This window comes from Ziziphus jujuba, chromosome 1, assembly GCF_031755915.1.
Source record: "Ziziphus jujuba cultivar Dongzao chromosome 1, ASM3175591v1".
Lineage (NCBI taxonomy): Eukaryota > Viridiplantae > Streptophyta > Magnoliopsida > Rosales > Rhamnaceae > Ziziphus > Ziziphus jujuba.
This window is the reverse complement of record NC_083379.1, coordinates 727,190-746,297: the sequence shown is the minus strand read 5'-3', so window position 1 is coordinate 746,297 and position 19,108 is coordinate 727,190. Positions and strand designations below refer to the sequence as shown.

General features: G+C 32.7%; 2 protein-coding genes and 1 pseudogene across 2 annotated transcripts; all 3 read right to left on the bottom strand.

Moving 5' to 3' along the window:
* Nucleotides 1-1,511: 1,511 nt before the first annotated feature.
* LOC125424306 ((R)-mandelonitrile lyase 1) lies at nucleotides 1,512-4,340 on the bottom strand. Its single transcript, XM_048481335.2, has 4 exons — nucleotides 4,212-4,340; nucleotides 2,871-3,536; nucleotides 1,938-2,793; nucleotides 1,512-1,823 (listed from the first exon to the last, which is right to left on the bottom strand). The coding sequence occupies exons 1-4, from the start codon at nucleotides 4,297-4,299 to the stop codon at nucleotides 1,778-1,780; spliced, it is 1,656 nt and encodes a 551-aa protein (XP_048337292.2). The 5' UTR covers nucleotides 4,300-4,340; the 3' UTR covers nucleotides 1,512-1,777.
* Nucleotides 4,341-7,381: 3,041 nt separating this feature from the next.
* On the bottom strand, nucleotides 7,382-10,718 carry LOC125423900 (uncharacterized; annotated as a pseudogene).
* Nucleotides 10,719-11,634: 916 nt separating this feature from the next.
* Nucleotides 11,635-14,521, bottom strand: LOC132800258 ((R)-mandelonitrile lyase 2-like). The gene is made up of 4 exons (XM_060813548.1): nucleotides 14,375-14,521; nucleotides 12,809-13,474; nucleotides 11,885-12,731; nucleotides 11,635-11,767 (listed from the first exon to the last, which is right to left on the bottom strand). The coding sequence occupies exons 1-4, from the start codon at nucleotides 14,460-14,462 to the stop codon at nucleotides 11,722-11,724; spliced, it is 1,647 nt and encodes a 548-aa protein (XP_060669531.1). The 5' UTR covers nucleotides 14,463-14,521; the 3' UTR covers nucleotides 11,635-11,721.
* Between the last annotated feature and the right edge of the window lie 4,587 nt (nucleotides 14,522-19,108).

Sequence of the window (19,108 nt, the reverse complement as noted above, 5' to 3'; positions counted from 1 at the left end):
ATGTCATCCAATATAAAATCACTTTCCTCGGCTCCCTAATTTCAACTTGAGCATTTCTAAAACCTTTTTTAGATGGTAACATATTATTCTCCAGCTCAACATCATTTTCATCATCATCACAAGTGCATTACTAGCATCACTTGCTAGTAGAGTCTCTAATTTATTAATCTTCTTTTTTTTTTATTCATCATTTTCAATTTTTTTTGTTTTAAAAAAAAAAAAAAAACTTAATCCTTAAAAGGTTTCCATTTTTTAACAATATTTTTTATTTTTTAATTTCTTATGAATTGTTTTTCAACATTTTTTAAAAAATAATCTTAGAAACAAAAAACTTTAAACAAAAAAGCTCACGTCTTTTAGCGCCTAGATGCTCATTAGGCAGTCAACACAGCGTTAACTACATTTTTCTAAGCCTTACTATTGTACAGGCGTTATCTAAAAGCATAACACCTAAGTGCGCCTAGGCGGCATCTTTTTCTGCCTTTTAGAACATTGGTAAAACATTACTAAATTTTCTTAAAAGCAAAATTTTTTTAAAAAAGTAAATTTAAAATAAAAACTTAATAAAATATATATAATTTATTAATAATCATCTTTATATACATTATTATTGAAAAACAATTTTAAAATTAATTGTATATTTATACCACTTAAAGTTACATAAATGATTTGATCCATATGTTATGAACAAACTTGAACCATTGGATTCTTTAACCTGCCTAAATTAAACATAATCATCATTAATATTTTTAGTCTTTAGATTTAGAAAATAAATAATATAGTTGATAGTTTATTCTACGTTTATGGCTTATTCTTTAATGTTATGGATTAATATAAAAATATTTTCTATTATACATATGGATAAATTTCAAAAATTATATTTCAAATAAACCATTCTCTCCTACTTTCCATATATCTGGTAAAGATCATCTCTCATAGGTATGGGACAATTAAATAAATATAGACGTACAAGCTCATACATTGATTTAGATATATACATATATATATATATATGTTGTAATTAACGGCATCGTTAATTTGCCACAGATTCAAACCTGGACAAAATAAAATAAAGAAATATAGCGTTTACCAACTCGGCTGATTGCATCCTTACATTGATTTAGATACTGCTTGAAGGATTTGAAGTCAAACTTATTTTTCAACCATAGAAGTATGGACTATGGCATATACTACCAGAATATTAAAATATATTAAATATGGCTTTATCAAACATTTTTTTAAAATCTGTATATGTTTTAACTAACTGGTTACAAGTTCTCACTCAATTTCAACAGGATAATTTTTTTATTATCGTTTTAATCCGTTAATTTTTTTTGCATTACATCTTGACCGTGACTTCACTACGTGAACCCAAAACACGTACTATTAGAGATCACTAATCAAGAAAATTAGACAAAGAAATAAGAATGATAAAAAAAAATTTTCGAAAATAACTGATCAGATAGTGTTTCTAAACAAAACATGCTGGTAAAAATTTTTGATATAATGAAAATGGGGCTTGAAGCAAGTGAAACAGAGCACACCCTAGTCTTATATATATACACATAAATGTAGATACAAGAGAGTATTATAACACATAAGCTTAACTACCATCATGATTTATTGAACATACTCATCACACATGGAAATGGTGGTTTTACAAATTTGTTATTCCCGACCAAGAGATTTTATTTATCTACTTTATTGAACATACTAATCACACATGGAAATGGTGGTTTTAAAAATTTGTTATTTCTAACCACGATATTTTATGTTTCTACTTTTCTGCTCTTCTTTCCTGCAGAATCTTGAGCCCAATGTACCTGCCCAAAATACGCATAACCAGGTAAGCAAAATATTTAGGCGGTTATAAGTAATTTGCTGGATTGATTTAATTTCACCAATATTAGTTTTCTGACCAAAGAAATTAAACTAACCGGCCTAGCATCATTAGAGTGGCCTGAGGATTGGTCCCTGGTGAGGCTTTGAATGTGGATCCATCTACCACACGAAGTGAATTTGCCCCCTTCACCCTGTAATCACCATCCACCACCTTTCCCAACAAGCAACCACCATGATAATGCCAAACTGTTGTCACCGTGCTTCGACAAAACGTCTCCATTGATGCATCATCTGACTGGTTCTTTGGCAAAGATGGTCCTAAAAACTTGAAAACTTCTTCACCCTCCAGATTTTCAAACTTGAGTTCTTCAAAGGAGTCTGTCTTCAGCAAATTACCAATCTTCCTCATTCCTCTAACACAACCAGCAAGGTCCACCGGTTCAGAAAAGTAGTTGAACCGGACAGCCGGACTAACTTTCACTTCTGCTGATGACAACAACCGGAGGGAGCCGGTCGACTGAGGTCCCGATATCTTATGAAGAATGTTTGCCACGCTCAATTGTAAAGGAGAAGTGGAGTTTGGAAAGAGGCCAAAAGGTTGAGGAAATGAAAATGGCAAGATGTAGGAGACTCCCTCTATGACATTGAAGTCACCTGTACCCCCTACAACTCCTACAACTTGTGGCGTTGACGCGTCCAATGCAAATGGGGCTACAATGTTGATGTTATTACGAGGATTGTCGGAGATAAAATTTCCCACATCAGGATTTGAGTAAACAACAGGAATATGCAGAGAAGAAAGATGAGGAACTGGACCAACTCCACTGAGAAGAAGAAGTTGAGGGCTCCCAATTGCCCCTGCACTCAATATCACCTCTCCTTTATCTTTTACAAATGCCCGATGAATCCTTCCTTTCGAATCCTTATATATGACTCCAGTTGCCGACAAACCTGCGTTTGAGTTTGTTAATATTAAAACAGAGAGAGGCACAGATTTCATCAAATAATAATGTTCCAGTAGTACTGACGTGATGCAGTATTGGAAGAGCTGAAGATGATTTTTTCCACATAGGCCTCAACTGCAACTCTCAGATTGTTCAATACTCCTTTGTTGAGTAGCTCCACAGCTCCATGTCTCCTTCCCTGATCATCGAAGGTTGAACCGGAAGTTTTGGTTCCAACCAAATGTTGCAGAGTGAATCCATTGTCAGGACCAACACCTGCTTGAAGCAAACCTTTTCTTAGAATAGATTGAAAAGTAGACAAATTGTAGCTGAACACAATAGTGTCTTCCACCCACTGATATGCCTTCTCGACCATATCCTTGTCCCAGTCAACCCCTGATTCATTATAGAATTGGTCATCGGCTCTGGAGAAGAATCCCCCATTCAGCATGCTGGTACCACCCAGGATTCTGCCTCTTACAACTTTAACTCCGTCTTCGGAAACGAACCTCTGAGCAGGTGTCTTTCCATCGTCTTCCTGCAAGAGATTATTTAGCATGCCGTTTGCGTTCAACACCTGGGGATATGCAGCAGGGGTACTGCCCCTTTCAAGGACAAGAACAGAGTATTTTTCGGACAAAGTTGCAGCCAATGGACACCCTGCTGTGCCTCCTCCCACTATTATGTAGTCATATACATCTTCTAATGGTAGATCAGTTGCATTGTGTACAGATTTCATGTAACTAAAATCTGTAAAACGTGAAGAGAAGTGTGAAAATTTGAATAAAGTTTGTATCTAATTTGATACAACATCTAGAAACGCTGCTCTGTTTCATATACATAGTAGAGGACTGCTCTTAAAAGCAAAAAAAAATTATGTAGGATATGGTTGGAGACTATAGATGTATAGTATAGTTATGTTGCTTTAATTATTTCATTTGCATGTTACACTTTTCGTCTATAATGGGTTGAAGGGAGACAAAAAAATACAGACAATATTCGAAGACGTAATTAATCATTGTGACAGATACACAACTTGTAAATGATCGTTTTTATCTAACAATACTAAATGCATTTAAAACATTAATATTCAGAGTTTATAACTGATAAAAAGTCTTCTTTTTGGTGATTTTGATTAAAAATATGTAAACAGGAATACACCATAAAAAAAATAAAAGTTTTTATTTTTATTCTCTTTTTCTTTTATACTAATTTTTAGTTCCATGTCAATATAATTCCTTTCAGCTCAAAGGAAATCTTTTTAGTGGTCATGGTGCCAAAAGTTCAGGACACCATTATATCTTAGCAATCTATTTTGTCAAAGCTAATTACAAATCCAGCATTAAAAGATTTACAAATAGTATTGCTCAGCGTATTAAAAACCAAAAATAAAAAATAAAGAAAAAAATTAAGTGGGTTATATACCATGATCAGATGAAGTGGCCAATGCAAGAACCTCCAATTGATGATGCAAAATATATGATAGCAGAAACAGTAGCAAAGCTGCTGCCATTCGATATCGATCTCTATGATATTTTTTAATTTTTTGGTGAATTTTCTCTATGATATCTTCACACCAAAAGGAAGGTGCTTATGATAATTTATAGAAATGAATGTGCTTTTAAAAAAAAATGTTTTTTGTTTGGTAGCCGTTCACAAATTAATAATTTAATATGTTGAACGAATTTTTACATTATTTACCCCCCAATAAAATCACATTAAATAAGTCCATCCCAAAATACAATCATTGATAACGAAATTTCACTAACTGCCTGATACAAATTTCCAAAGAGAGGGAGGAATTTTTTTTTTTTCTTTTTCCTTAATACCTTTCATTTAGATTGATTTTTTGACCACTTCAATTTAGATTCCAATTGAATAAAAAGATATAATTTAATCTTTTTTTTTTAAATCATTATAACAAAATCTAATTTAAAAAGGAAAAGAAATCAAATTTAAATTTACAATGAGAGGGATATAGCAACTAAGCGCCCGCATGACTTTTACAAACAAGATTACGCGAAGGCCGGGTCAAGCTGGGGCATCATATTATATATTAGATGTCAATCGTTTGAACTGCTACTGAGAGTATTTTTTTTTATTCTTATTTGAAAAGCAGCCCTAGTACATATCTTGTTTTTTAAGTCTAGGTTCATGAAATCCTTGTATTATCATCTTTCTTTACAATTTAAAACCCGTCAACTGTTTTTTGATAATATCCTTATTCTTCACCAAATATTTCTATACATATATATATATTTCTAATTACGTAGTCCACTGCATACATATTACAATTTAAATTGATTTAAAACTACTACTCCTCACTATTAGTTACAATCATTATAAATAACGTAGATAATATTTCTGTATAATAAAATTCCACTTAATTATTTATTTTGTTTTTGTGACTTCTTTTTTTTTTATTTTTTTTTAATTACAACTTTTTTCAAATCTCATCCCCATAATTCGAATCCATATTTTTATAATATAGATAAAAATATTCAACCACTAAAACTATTCTCTTTGTTTGTTTTTGTGACTTTCTTAAACGATTACTAATTACAATCCAAGTGCCATGCCAGCTGTAAATATCCCCAATAGTGATTATTAATGCCTAATATAATTAACTTCTTACACTCGCAGGTCAAATCTCTCCATGAAAAATTGCTAAATTCTGCACCTAAATTAATTATGATTATGACATACGATATGTATATAAGATTTTTAAAATTTTAGAGCTAATTCAATAAATATTATCAAAAGTTTGTTATTAGTTTTCTTTTTTTTTTTTTTCTTTTTGGAAGGTAAAGTAAAGTAAATTTAGAAAAATTCTAGATGACACAATGATAACATGACAGAAATTTACACCATATCATCAATTTTCGTGCTCCTTAAGAGTATAGGTTAATAACAATACCAGTATGATAAAACACATTAGTTAACGGATTAAAATGTTATAAAGGGTACTTTTGAAATAAATATTATATTTATTAAATATTTATTATTTTACAATACTATTTTGTCCTATTATCTATATGTTATATTTTAATTCGTCTATTTAATAGTTAATTTTATAGATATAATTATTTCTTGCAATTATTTTGTTACTAATCATTGATTAAGTATGACTTTGTATTTTGACTATTTTTATTTAAATCTTTTTGTCATAATATTTTATATCTTTAAATAAATTTTATAATTGAATTTAATAAATTAATTAGATATGTTACAATCTATAAAATAATTTAATAAATGAGTTTGTATTTAAATATTTTAAAACGAAAATATAATCGATATTTAAATAAAGAATTTTAAACATGACTACATGAATAACACGATACATTGCCAAATTTATGAAGTTTTTTTATCAGCATTATAATATTTTTTCTGAATATCAAACAAGTTTTTATATATAAATTATTCCAAAAAAAAAAAAAAGAAAAGAAAAATTAGCAACGTTGCCAAATAAACTTAACGGTAAGCAATTTTTGCCAAATTAGCAATTTTGCCTACTTTGCCACCCGATAAAGTCAAAGTGAAGGAAAACGTCCCCTTCTTCCCAAAACTTAAAATTTATAATTTTTTCTATTTCGCAAATATGTGTGTGTGTGTGTGTGTGTGACATTTGTATTTCTTTAGTGATAAAATAAAATTTCTAGATTATCATAGAATATGTATATATTTTTCAAATTTGTCTGCTATTGATTTCAGAGCTCGAAGAACGAATCATAATACGATTGAACAAGCAATTTTTTTTTTTTGTTTTGTTTTTTTTTTTGACCATATCGATCTATATCCAGCATGGATCTATATTTATTTATTGTGAAAAAACATAACAGTATTTATAACTTTGTCAGACGAAGGGACAGCTCATTAGACACACAAATGTCTTATGAAAGTGATTATTGTTAGATTTATCCTCTAGAAACAGGGTAACCTGTTGGTTAGGACTATGGGGGCGTTTGGTACACAGGATAGGTCCGGATCGGACGGGATCGGACAGGATAGGTTCGGATCGGACAGGATCGAATAGTGCAGTACTGTGTTTGGTATAGTTCTGGACTGAATGTTGGACTAGTTGGCCCATGTTTGGTACAGGATCGGACTGGATTGGATTATTTTATAATTATAGTATTTATTTTGTTATATATACTGATTGATCACACTGATTCAACATTAGTTGTTGGGGGAAAACTTTTTTTTTTTTTTTTTTAATCTCTCTGGGTCTGAATTGATCAATGAAACTGATTATTGGTTCTAGCCAGACATATACATGCACAACATAAAATTAAATAAAATAATTCAGGTTTTTTGGTGATGCACCAAGTTCTTCAGTTCCTTTGGATTAAAAGATATGAAAATTCATTAACTAATTCAAGTGTTTTCTTCAAAAGAGTTGAACTGATATTTTATTGAGGAAAAGAGAAGAGCAGATGGTGATGAATTTATTTTCATTGGAAAAACATAGAATTTTAATGCCCCAAATCAAAGACAATCTATTTACCCAAAAAAATATATATATCATAGACAATCTTAAAGGACAAACCATTGCTCTGACTCAATATTTTCTGTTGTTTTTCATGGCAAACTTACAAGAAAGGAAAATTTTAATCTTGAAATTCAGTTGTGATAATAAAATTCATACATTTAAGGTGATTAAATAAAAGCATTCTGCACTATCAGCTACCAAAATCAGTTTCAACACTAAGCTAATAAAGCATTATGAATTGTCCTATGCTGCAACACACATCTCTTTAATGGTGGTACTAATACATTCATATGACTGATTACTCGTTAAAACAATGGTGGAGCTGTTGTAAGAAGTGCTGAGCATGCAGATACATTTCTTTAAAGATGCAACAGCCTTGGAGGGTAGGTAACTGTGGGCGGGTTCGGGATGGAATCATTCAGACCAAGATCATCAACAGGTGGTCGCTGCCTATGGTGATCAGTGACTGATTGGTAAGCCATTGCCAATGCAAGAACCTGCATATGAAAAAGATGGTATTAGTTGAGTTGGAATTGAAAATCAAGTTGTCTTTCTTTTCCTTTTTTTTTTTTTTTTCTTTTTGGGCAGAATTAAGCTTACAATGCTGTCTTGGTAAGGAGGAGCATAAATGCCAGTGGTGACAGCAGTTCTTCGTAGACAGTCAGTAGAAGGTGGATTAGATATGTTGGTAAATGCTGTTGGTACAACAATCACAGGCAAGCCAACAAGATTTCCCATGCAAACTCTTTCCCAATCAGTTGCACTGCCAATCAATGCATCGACAGTAAAACTCTCTCTAACCTCTTGAATCAACTTTCCTCGAGATCGCTGTGCCTGTTTTAGGTGTTGCAAATGGTTCAAGAAGTAATAATCATAAATTCAACCTATAACAGAAAACCTGTCAAATATGAACCCCCATATGTTGTAATTGAAATTTCAAGTTCTCTTCTCCCTTCTTCTACACCTCGTTATGTAACTTTTCAAACCATCTACACATCATGGAATACAATTTTGGATTCAACTTCTAATAACCAGCCTCAATTAGTTTCTTTTTCTCTTTTTAAGTCTAACTTAGTTTCATTTTTTTCAGATTGTCATCAATTCCAAAAACTTAAACTGTACATCAAAACCCAAAAAACAGCTAGAATTTACCATTGTTACCAAAAGATTAAGCTGTTAAAAAATGAATATGCATGTATATAGTATATAAAGTTAACACGAACATATACTTAATATATTTGATATTTAAGCCAAATATGAAACTATTAACAGAAAAATGTCTTTAGTTTCAAACTGTAAGCATATGCAGAGAAAATCCACTGTCATGAAAGTTATCCAATATTTTTAACATGTTTATATGATAAAACATGAGAAGAGACTTACGTGAATCAATTAGAAAGCAATTTTCAAAAAATAAGCTCCTAAACACTAAAAGCTGATTAAAAAGTAGACATTAAAAAAACCTGCACATAGTCTACTGCTGGGAATACACAGGCACGTCGCAGTTCAGTAGGCCATTGATCTTGGCTTTCATAATCATCATCCTGTCCCAACCGCTGCCACTCATCAAAATGAGCCAACATATCAACGTCCATAGTAAAGTTCACAATGCCTTGAACAGAGTCAATCGCATACTTCAGCTCGAAAGGGACCATCTTAACACCTTTTGATGCAAGAACATGTACAACCTGGAATGTATTTCCGAATTAGTATATTTTTGAGATCCACATAGTGAAATAACAGAAAAATAATATATCTTGGATTTAAAAAAAAAAAATAGAATTATTACCTCCATATCAGCATCATCAAGATAACCAACACTAAGTTTTGTAATGTCAATCGAGAATGGATCATCAAGGGAAATGTCTTTTGATGAAAGATCATCTGGATCTTTTCCCCTAATAGCATCCAGAATAATTACACAATCTGTAGCACTTCTGCAGAAAGGATACACTCATCACACCGGCTCGACCAACAATGCCAAATGTTGGGCGCAATGCTGTCACGCCACAGCGAGCGGCAGGCAGAGTCATCGAGCCAACTGTTTCTGATCCAATTGCAAATGGAACCATACCTGTCAACATTTCTCTAATAAGTCAATGAATACTCCTTAAGAGTCACGTGGAATGTTGTACCTTAATCAATTGTGGGTTTAGCAAAGGTACTAAGAAGTGAGCGTAATATTTAAAGCTCAACTTCTTTATACGTGGTTGGGAATTTCCACTATAAACTCAGAACTTTCAGCATTATCAGTAAACTCAACATTGCATTAGAACTTGGTTGTTTAAAATAGTCTTGTGCTTTTGACCTCATTAACTCCTGCTAATGATTATTTTTCTGTCCATGTTAAGAGGGTCTCCTAATAGCTTAAGTATATTTTTTCATAATTTATTAAACACCATGAAAATATTTCTGAAATCTAGAAAGATAAAATTCTAAACAGCTGAAAATGATACCAGCAGAAGTACAGGCAGCTGGTCCAGCTGATGAACCTGTAGAGAATTCCTCAATGTTCCAAGGGTTCCTTGTCCTACCACCAAACCATATATCATCATATGCCAGTGATCCAGAAACAAGCTTCGCAACAAGAATTGTTCATGTTTAATTCAAAAGCTACTTTCATATGTCATTTTAGTATTTTTTTTAGTATGAATAAGTTGCAATCTTTATACAAATTTGTTCGAAGACTAAGTTAAAATCTTTTATAATCATTTTTAAGTTTTCTTTTTGAACTTTTGCAGCAGATTAACAAGAGACTAAGACCAGCAATATCGATGTAAATTGAACAAAATGCCTATGACAAAGCAAAAAACTTATTTCTCATATCTAGATTTATGGAGGTTTTTGGACTGTAAACGAGACACCATATTTACCAGGTGATGATGGCAGATCGATGAAACAGAGGAAGGATGCAGCAGAAGATAAACTCACCGGCCAGAAATGCTTCGAAGGGTAGTTTGCCTCCAAAATCAAGCTTCTTCCTCCTGAATATCAAATCAAGCCCTAACATAAATAGATCGAAGCTTATTTCGCAGATCAACAAATGACATTTCCCAAAAATATTTCATAATTTTTTAGCTAAAAATTAAGGTAAAAAACAAAGAAAAATAACAAGATGATGATGATGGAAGATTGCCGAAATAGAAGAAGAAGACATGCTCACCGGCCAGATGCTTCGAAGGGGATGGTGATGCGAGATCGACGATGCTTCGAAGGGGATGGTGATGCGAGATCGACGATGCTTCGAAGGGGGTGGCCAGAGATGCTTCGAAGAGAGCTCGGTGGGACAAAAGTGACCCAGTCTCCAGATGGGTCAGATTTATCCCCCTCATTTGGGATAAAATGATCTACGGGACAAAGCTGTCCCCCTCCCATTTTCACTTTCCAAACACCGGACTGGGATTGGGTCCTGTCCTGACCTGCCCAGTCCGGCGTAACAAACACGCCCTATGATTAGTAATGATAGTTGTAGATCCTTAAATTAGCTTATAAGTAGTAGAAATCATTTAAGTGATTATTTGGATAAGAGAAAGTCTAACTTGATAATTAAATTTTAGGATGTTAGTGTTTTGCAGCCTATAAACATACTGCTTTCAAACCTTTATATTTATGTTTTACAAATTATTTTCCAGAAATTCAAATTTTTAATGGAGAAAAACAGAAATCGTGAATGTATTTTCTATTACACATCATTTTCTGTACTGCTTATTCTTGATATCCAATTTAATATAAAGAACTCATTAGATCCGTCAGATCTAAAATCAATATTTTAATTAAATAACTACATTTTGGAGTTTTTAATTGGAGATTGATTGGATCGGCATAAACTATACGATTTAATTTAAATTATTTTAATAAAAAGGTAATCCATTTGGGGGTTTTTAACCTAATAATAATAAAATAATTTATATTACGTGAATAAATGGCATTTTAATCTATAATCAATCCCATTTATATTTCTTTCTAGCTCACCTATTTTGACTTATGTAGAAGGGCTCATTTGTCTATTTCAAAATCCTTTAGCCAACTCAAAGAACCATTTATTTGGCTCGCTTATTTACTGGTCCAAGTTCAAATGAACATGTGAAGTTCAAAGATCCGAAGGCGCTCGTGCAACGCCCTTAACACATTTTGACCCCAATACTTATCTATATGATTCCTACAATTATCTCCATATGCAACATAAGATATTAACAGCAAATATATATCCATTTAATTTAGTGTAAATGGTAATGTAGGAGAGGGTATTGTAGCATGTTCTTTAAACAACTCATTGAAATCAGTAAAGTTGGTTTCATTAATATTATCAAAACAAAAAGTACATGGTATCATAATTTTAAAAAACAAGTATTACGAAACGTAAGCTCATCTTATTGAACATAATGCACCAAATTGTCGTTTTACAAATTTATCATTCCTTCATTTATCTAGACTTTTTTTTCAATTCTACTTTGCTGCTTTTCTTTCGTGTAGAATCTTGAGCCCAATGTACCTGCCCAAAGTATGCAAAATCAAGTAAGAAATATTAAGGAAATTGATTATATTTAATTTGTAAGTTTAAGATTAAGAAAACTAATATTAGTTTTCTCACTAAAGAAATTAAACTAACCGGCCTATCATCATAAGAGTAGCCTGAGGATTAGTTCCTGGTGAGGCATTGAATGTGGATCCATCTACCACACGAAGTGAATTTGTCCCCTTCACCCTGTATTCACCATCTACCACCTTTCCCACTAAGCAACCACCATGGTAATGCCAGAAGGTCCCCACCGTGCTTCGACAAAACGTCTCCATTGATGCATCATCAGACTGGTTCTTCGGCAAAGGAGGTCCTAAAAACTTGAAACCTTCTGCACCCTCCAAATCTTGAAACTTTAGTTGTTTGAAGGACTCTGTCTTCAGCAAATCACCAACCTTCCTCATCCCTTTAACACAACGTGCAAGGTCCCCCACCTCAGAAAAGTAGTTGAACCGAACAGCCGGGCTAACTTTCACCTCCGCGGACGACAGCAACCGGAGTGAACCACTCGACTTAGGTCCTGAGAACTTCTCGGCAATGTTTGCCACACTAAATTCCAAGGGAGAAGTGGAATTTGGAAAAAGGCCAAAAGGTAGAGGAAATGAAAATGACAAATTGAAGGAGATAGCCTCTATAATATTGAAGTCACCGGTAATTCCTACAACCTGTGCTACTGATGGGTCCAATGCAAATGGGACTACAATGCTTATCGTATTACGAGGATTGTCTGCCATAAAATTTCCCACATCAGGATTTGAGTGAACAACCTGAATATGCAGGGAAGACAGGTCAGGAACTGGACCAACTCCACTGATAAGAAGAAGTTGAGGGCTCCCAATTGCTCCTGCACTCAATATCACCTCTCCTTTATCTCTTATAGATGCTCGACGAGTCTTCCCTTTAGAATCAGTGAATATGACTCCAGTTGCAGACAAACCTACGTTTGAGTTTGTTAATGGAAAAACAGAGAGAGACTCAGATTTCATCAAATAATAATGTTCTTGTAGTACTCACGTGATGCATTATTGGAAGAGCTGAAGATGATTTTTTCCACATATGCCTCAACTGCAACTCTCAGATTCTTCAGTACTCCTTTGTTGAGAAACTCCACAGCTCCATGTCTCCTTCCTTGGTCATCGAAGGTAGAACCCGAAGCTTTGGTTCCTACCAAGTGTTTGAGACTGAATCCATTGTCAGGACCAACTCCTGCTTCAAGCAAAGCTTTTCTATAAATAGACGGAAAAGTGGACAAGTTGTAGCGGAACACAATAGTGTCTTCCACCCACTGATATGCTTTCTCGACCAAATCCATATCCCAGTCAATGCCTGATTCATTGTAGAACTGGTCATCGGCTCTGGAGAAGAATCCCACATTGATCATGCTGCTGCCACCCAGGACCCTTCCTCTTGCGTTTGGAACTCCATCCTCTGAAATGAACCTCTGAAAAGGCGTCTTTCCATTGTCTTCCTGCAAGAAATTAGTCAATAGGCCGTTTGCGTTTAACACCTGTGGGTATGAAACCGGGGCACTGCCTCTTTCAAGGACAAGAACAGAGTATTTTTCTGATAAAGTTGCAGCCAATGGACACCCTGCTGTGCCTCCTCCTATGATTATATAGTCGTATACATCTTCTAATGGTAGATCAGTTGCATTGTATACTGATTTCATGTAACTAAAATCTGCAAAATGTGCAGAGAAGAGTGAAAGTTTTGACAAAATTCGTATTTGAATTGAAATAACATCAAGAAAGAGCTGCTCTGTTTCTTATACATGGTGGTGGATTGCTCTTAGAAGTCAGAAAAGTATATATGTAGCTGAGCAGCATATGGATGGGAGACTCTATATATAGTTTTAGTTATATTGGTTCAATTATTTGATTTCCATTTACAACTTTTTATCTATAATGGGTTAAGCTTAAAGGGAGACAAAAAGATATACGGAGACATTACAGGATGACGAAATCAAGCATTTATGAAAGATACACAACATACGTAAATGATAAACTAAATGCTTTGTATCCCGATGGGGACTGTCTAATGGTTGGAATGGGAATGTGCCCCTTTCTTTGCTTCCCAGAGAGTTGGTAGAGGAGATGAACAAGGAGAGTGGTTAGCTTCCCTCTCCCTGTTCTTGGTTTGTATTGTGTATTTTGCCTCTTTTTTTGGTTAATACAACACCCACTTTCGTAGCCAAAAAAAAAAGCTTTTATAACAGATTAAAAGATAATTCTTTGTTTTAGTGATTTTGATAAAAAAAAATATGCAAACAGAAATATAACTTAGAAAAAGTACTCTTTTTTTTTTTTTTTTTTTTTTGTTGCTTTATACTAGTTTTTAGTTCCATGTAAATATGACTCCTTTTATTCATTAAAAAAAAAATGTAAATTAACTCCTTTTTGCTCAATGGAATTTCTTTTAGTGGCTATGATGCCTAAAGTTGAGGACACAATTATACCTTAACAATCTATTTTGTCAAAGCTAAATACAAATCCAACACTAAGAGACACAAATAGAAACGATTCAGGATATTAAATAACAACTCAACAACAACAATAATAATAAATTAATGGGATTGTGTACCATGATCAGATGAAGTGGCCAGTGCAAGAACCTCCAATTGAGGATGCAAAATATATGAAAGCATAAACACTAGCAAAGCTGCTGCCATTCTCGATATGTCTATGATATCTTGAAACCAAAAGGAAGCTCCTTATCATAATTTATAGAAAGAAGGTCCTTTTGAAAAATTTGTTATTCGTTATTTTTTTATTTTGTTTTTGTGTTTTTGTGTTTTCTTTTTTCTTATTTTTTGGTAGTCCATAATTAAAAAATATAAAATAAGCGTGTTGGTATAGCTTGGAGGTTTTGCTAATCTGCATGGAAACTAATGTATATAGTAATATTCAATTGGGCAGCGGAGCCCAAAATTTCCTGAGCTCCAATAATTATTGGCAAGAACAGACTACTTGTTTTTTTTATATAAATTGGCAGTCTATTATTGCCAATGAACTACAGGAGCTAAGAATGTTTTGGGCTCCTTGGTTCAGTAGAATAAACTTTAAAGGTATATAATTGAAAAAGTCCAACATCATCTCCATTGGCTTAATCTTGCCATTTAAACAATTTTTGCCGCGGCTGTCAAACTAGAAATATCGTTAATTTCTTAATAATTTCTTGAGTACCCAGCTCCTTCAATTATTTAAAAGGGAATATTATATCAAGAACTCCCCAAATGTTTATCAAAATTATATTTTTATATTTCTTTGACCAAAAATATTGATAATTCTAACCATCCCTTTCACTAACATCACAAAAAGGAAGTTATATATATATATATATATATAGAGTTTTTCTACGATCAGGACCGTCTATATACAGACCAAGAAAAAACTGATATTTTAAAAAAAATAAAATTCTAAAAAATGTTAGTGAGAGAAAAACCGACGCTTTTTACATTTTTATTTCCAAAAAGGCATCGGCTTTTTCTTTTAGTTTGTATGTGGACGATCCTAATCATAGAATCACCATATATATATATATATTACACGCCATTCTATACAACGAAATCAACCAGTCTACCATCTCTACCATATACCCATTATATCTAGTTGTCCCTCTTCAAAAGTCCTCTTTGAATATTTTGATAAATTAAGGAACTAGTTCGTATGCAAAATACTATGTTCAACTAATTTTTACATTATTATTTAAAAAAAAAAAACTAATTTTCACATTATCTAAAAAACAAAAAATAGAATTTTCACATTAAATAATTTCGACCGCAAAGTACGACGATGAAATTTTGCCCCACATAAAAAGTTCCTAAGAGTGTGAGGGATTTTTTCGTAGTACCTTATTTTTTTACATCTAAAATTTAGATTCCAACATAAGCAAAAGATATGATTAAGGATTTGCAAACAATACATTTTAATGGCGAATTCGTTAACTTATGTAATTCGAGAATAAGCGATATCCCTATTCTTCACCAAATCTCACTATTACTTTTTATTAGTTAAGTATTATATATATATATATATATATATAGTTAGTTAGTTTTAATTAAGTTCTAAAACTAATATGATATTTATTTCAGTTTTTAGATTAAGTTGAAATTTAAAATTATATTTATTTATTTTCGAATTTTGACAAGATTTGCTTTTTCTAAATAAAATTTTAACATATTATTAAATTCATATTTAACTATTTTTAAAATTTCAAATCTTAGCTTTTAATGTGATCCAATTATTGTCAAGTAAGGATCTTAATTTAATAAAGTAAAATAAACTTTACTTAAGACTCTGTATATATAATTAATTAATTTGATTTAAAAGTGTTATTCATCATTGTTGGTCATAATCACTAAGTATCGTAGATGATATTTCTCTATTATAAATTTCCAATTGACCATATAAGTTTTTATTTTTGCTAACTTTCTAAAACAATCACCAATTGCAGTGTAAGTGCCACACCAGCTGTAATGTTTTTCAACAATGATGGTTAATAGCTAATACGATTAAGTTCAAAATATTATGGCTGGTCAAATCTGTCCATGGATAATTGCTATATGTATTGTTTGGTTACCTTGAAAATATTTTTCGAATAGAGTCAAATGCACAATGACAAAATTCACTTTTTTGTTTTTTGTTTTATTTTTTTTTTTATTTCAACGTAGTTATGTAACTAATGCTGTTAACAGATGAGAAAATTCTGCAACTGAACTAATTATGACAGCGGGGGAGGCAATTATAATACTTGGACAACCAAACAAGTGTTTACTGATAAAATATTCAAAAATAGAAAAATATAAATCTATTTTGCCAAAAAACTTTAAAATTCAAATGTCTCTATATGAAAAATCAACTGTCAAAAGCCATTATTGTTTTAGATGATGTAAATTCGAATCCTCCCACTCATTATTTAAAAGGGAAAGAAAAAGAAAAAAACTTTAAAATTCAACTAAAACAAAAGGAAGGATAAGCCTATAAAATTTATATTTAAAAAAAGCACGATTCATATGACCCATAATGGGAAAGGTTCAATGAACTATAGTATTTTATTAAAGATCTTTTGACAAATTATCTAGGCTATTAATTTGGTATATTTAAAGATTGATAAAAATTGAAAAGTTATGCATAATTATATCCATAATTTATACGCTGTTAAATCTAAATATTCAAGGAATAAGATGATATTTGTCAAAAATGTTTGTCAAATATCTTCGTACATAAAACTTTCTCTTACATAATTATTTCAAAAGTATGAATATGTTAGACACTTTATTTCTTTTGTGAAAAAAGAAAATTTCTAGATTTTCATGAAAATTTTCTTTTCAAATTTGAATGTTAAGCATTGAAGATTTCAAAGCTCAAAGAACACATCAAAGATGACTATATTTAAGCAAAATTTTGTTTTATTTTTTCATATTGATCTATCTGTCATGTAAGATTACAAAGAAGACTATTTTTTATTTTTTATTTTAATTTTTTTTATGTGTGTGTGTGTGTGTGTGTGCGCGCGTGCGTGCGTGTGTGTGTGTGTGTGTGTGTGTGTGAGAGAGAGAGAGAGAGAGAGAGAGAGAGAGAGAGAGAGAGAGAGAGAGACCAGCAGGGCTGACTTCTAAGCATATATTATCCACTGCTTTGTCACTCATAGGCAGACAAAAGGAATAGCCTTTACTTTGTCAATCTAAAATCATATTAGGCTCACAAATATATGAGCAGAGTGATCATCTCCATATGTACCATAAGATATTAACAGCAAATTTATACCCAGTTAATTTTGTGTAAACTGTAATACAGGAAGAGGATTTTGTAGTATGTTTTTAAAACAAGAAAAAAATTTATCTCACCAAAACAAATAAAAAAAAAAAGGGAAAAAATTGTATTCCGCCACGTTGAAATCAATAAAGTTGGTTTCATTAATATTGTCAAAACAAAAGGTACCTTCACAGATACTGTCAGGACCCGTCCAGAATTCCTTCCCCGGAACCCTAGACAGCCCTGATCCCAGGGAAACCCTACCGGACCCTCCAAAGGAAAATCCGACAGAGCCTCCCCTAAGGGATTTACTTACCACAAATTACCTGCACTGAAAACACACTTCTAAAAACATCCCATTATTCCTCCCACAAACTACAAACTGATTCCACAAATTCCAGCACTTCTCAAAGCAACAACAGTCCAGTGCATAAATAAAACAGAAGTATTCCAATAGTATACAGAGCTTTAAGAAATGCTAAACAACAGAAATACAACAAGGCTGAAAAGAAATAATACACTGAGATGAAAGAGTACAAAGAAACTTCTCGAAACACAACAGCAGCGGAAAACTTGGTTCGCTCCGAAAGAACGTCTACCACCACTTGCACCTAAGGGAACGGAATTTAAGAGTGTGAGATGCTAATCATCTCCGTGAGTAACCCGAACTACTGAACACCTTTTAATAATAATAATAAAATAATAATAATTAAGGAGTGGAACAAATACCAACAATTAATAATAAATAATAATAACCTTTGGAAAATAATGATTTCCCTCAAAACTCTCACCAATCGCTCCGTTTGAAATGTTCCCTTTTTAAAACCTTTTCGCAAAACCCAATGTGCATACCTCCCAAAAACCAAGGGATTAAATAATTTAACAACAACAATTAAATAAATACATAACCCAAATATATAATAAAAATATAATAAATTATAATAAATAAATTTTGAACACCTTTGGGGTTTAAACCATTATTTGCAATTACACCGACAATTACACCTAACGCACCACACCATATACCGGTGATGCCCTCCGATACCCAGCGTCCCAAGGTACCGACTGGCGGGAGGTTAAAGAGAGAAACCTGCAGTGGTCACTTCGGCGTCCCGACAGTACCGACTGCTAAAAACCATCACCCGGCCAAGGAGGGGGGCGGCTGTGCGCAACAATAACCTTGCCTGCCCACGGTCCAATGGCAACTCACGGGTGAAGTAATAACCGCACGCTAAACCATATAATAACCGCGTGCTAAACCACGTGTCCATACACTATACACCAGAACACCAATACTGTATGAGTGCGTCTAAAAATAAACATAAACAACCAACCGTACCGTTTTTCCAAAAACCACCGTGGGAAGTATACCAAAATTTCACAAAACACCATCCCACATATTTTATCCAATCACCCGGTACGAAACAGCGATAACAACAAACCACAATTTTCTCGAAATACAAAATGCAACCATAAAAATACCGCGGGCATAATTTATAAAATTTAACCAAATATTTTCACAAAATATTTAACCCAATTATGCCCGAGAAATCACATTTGA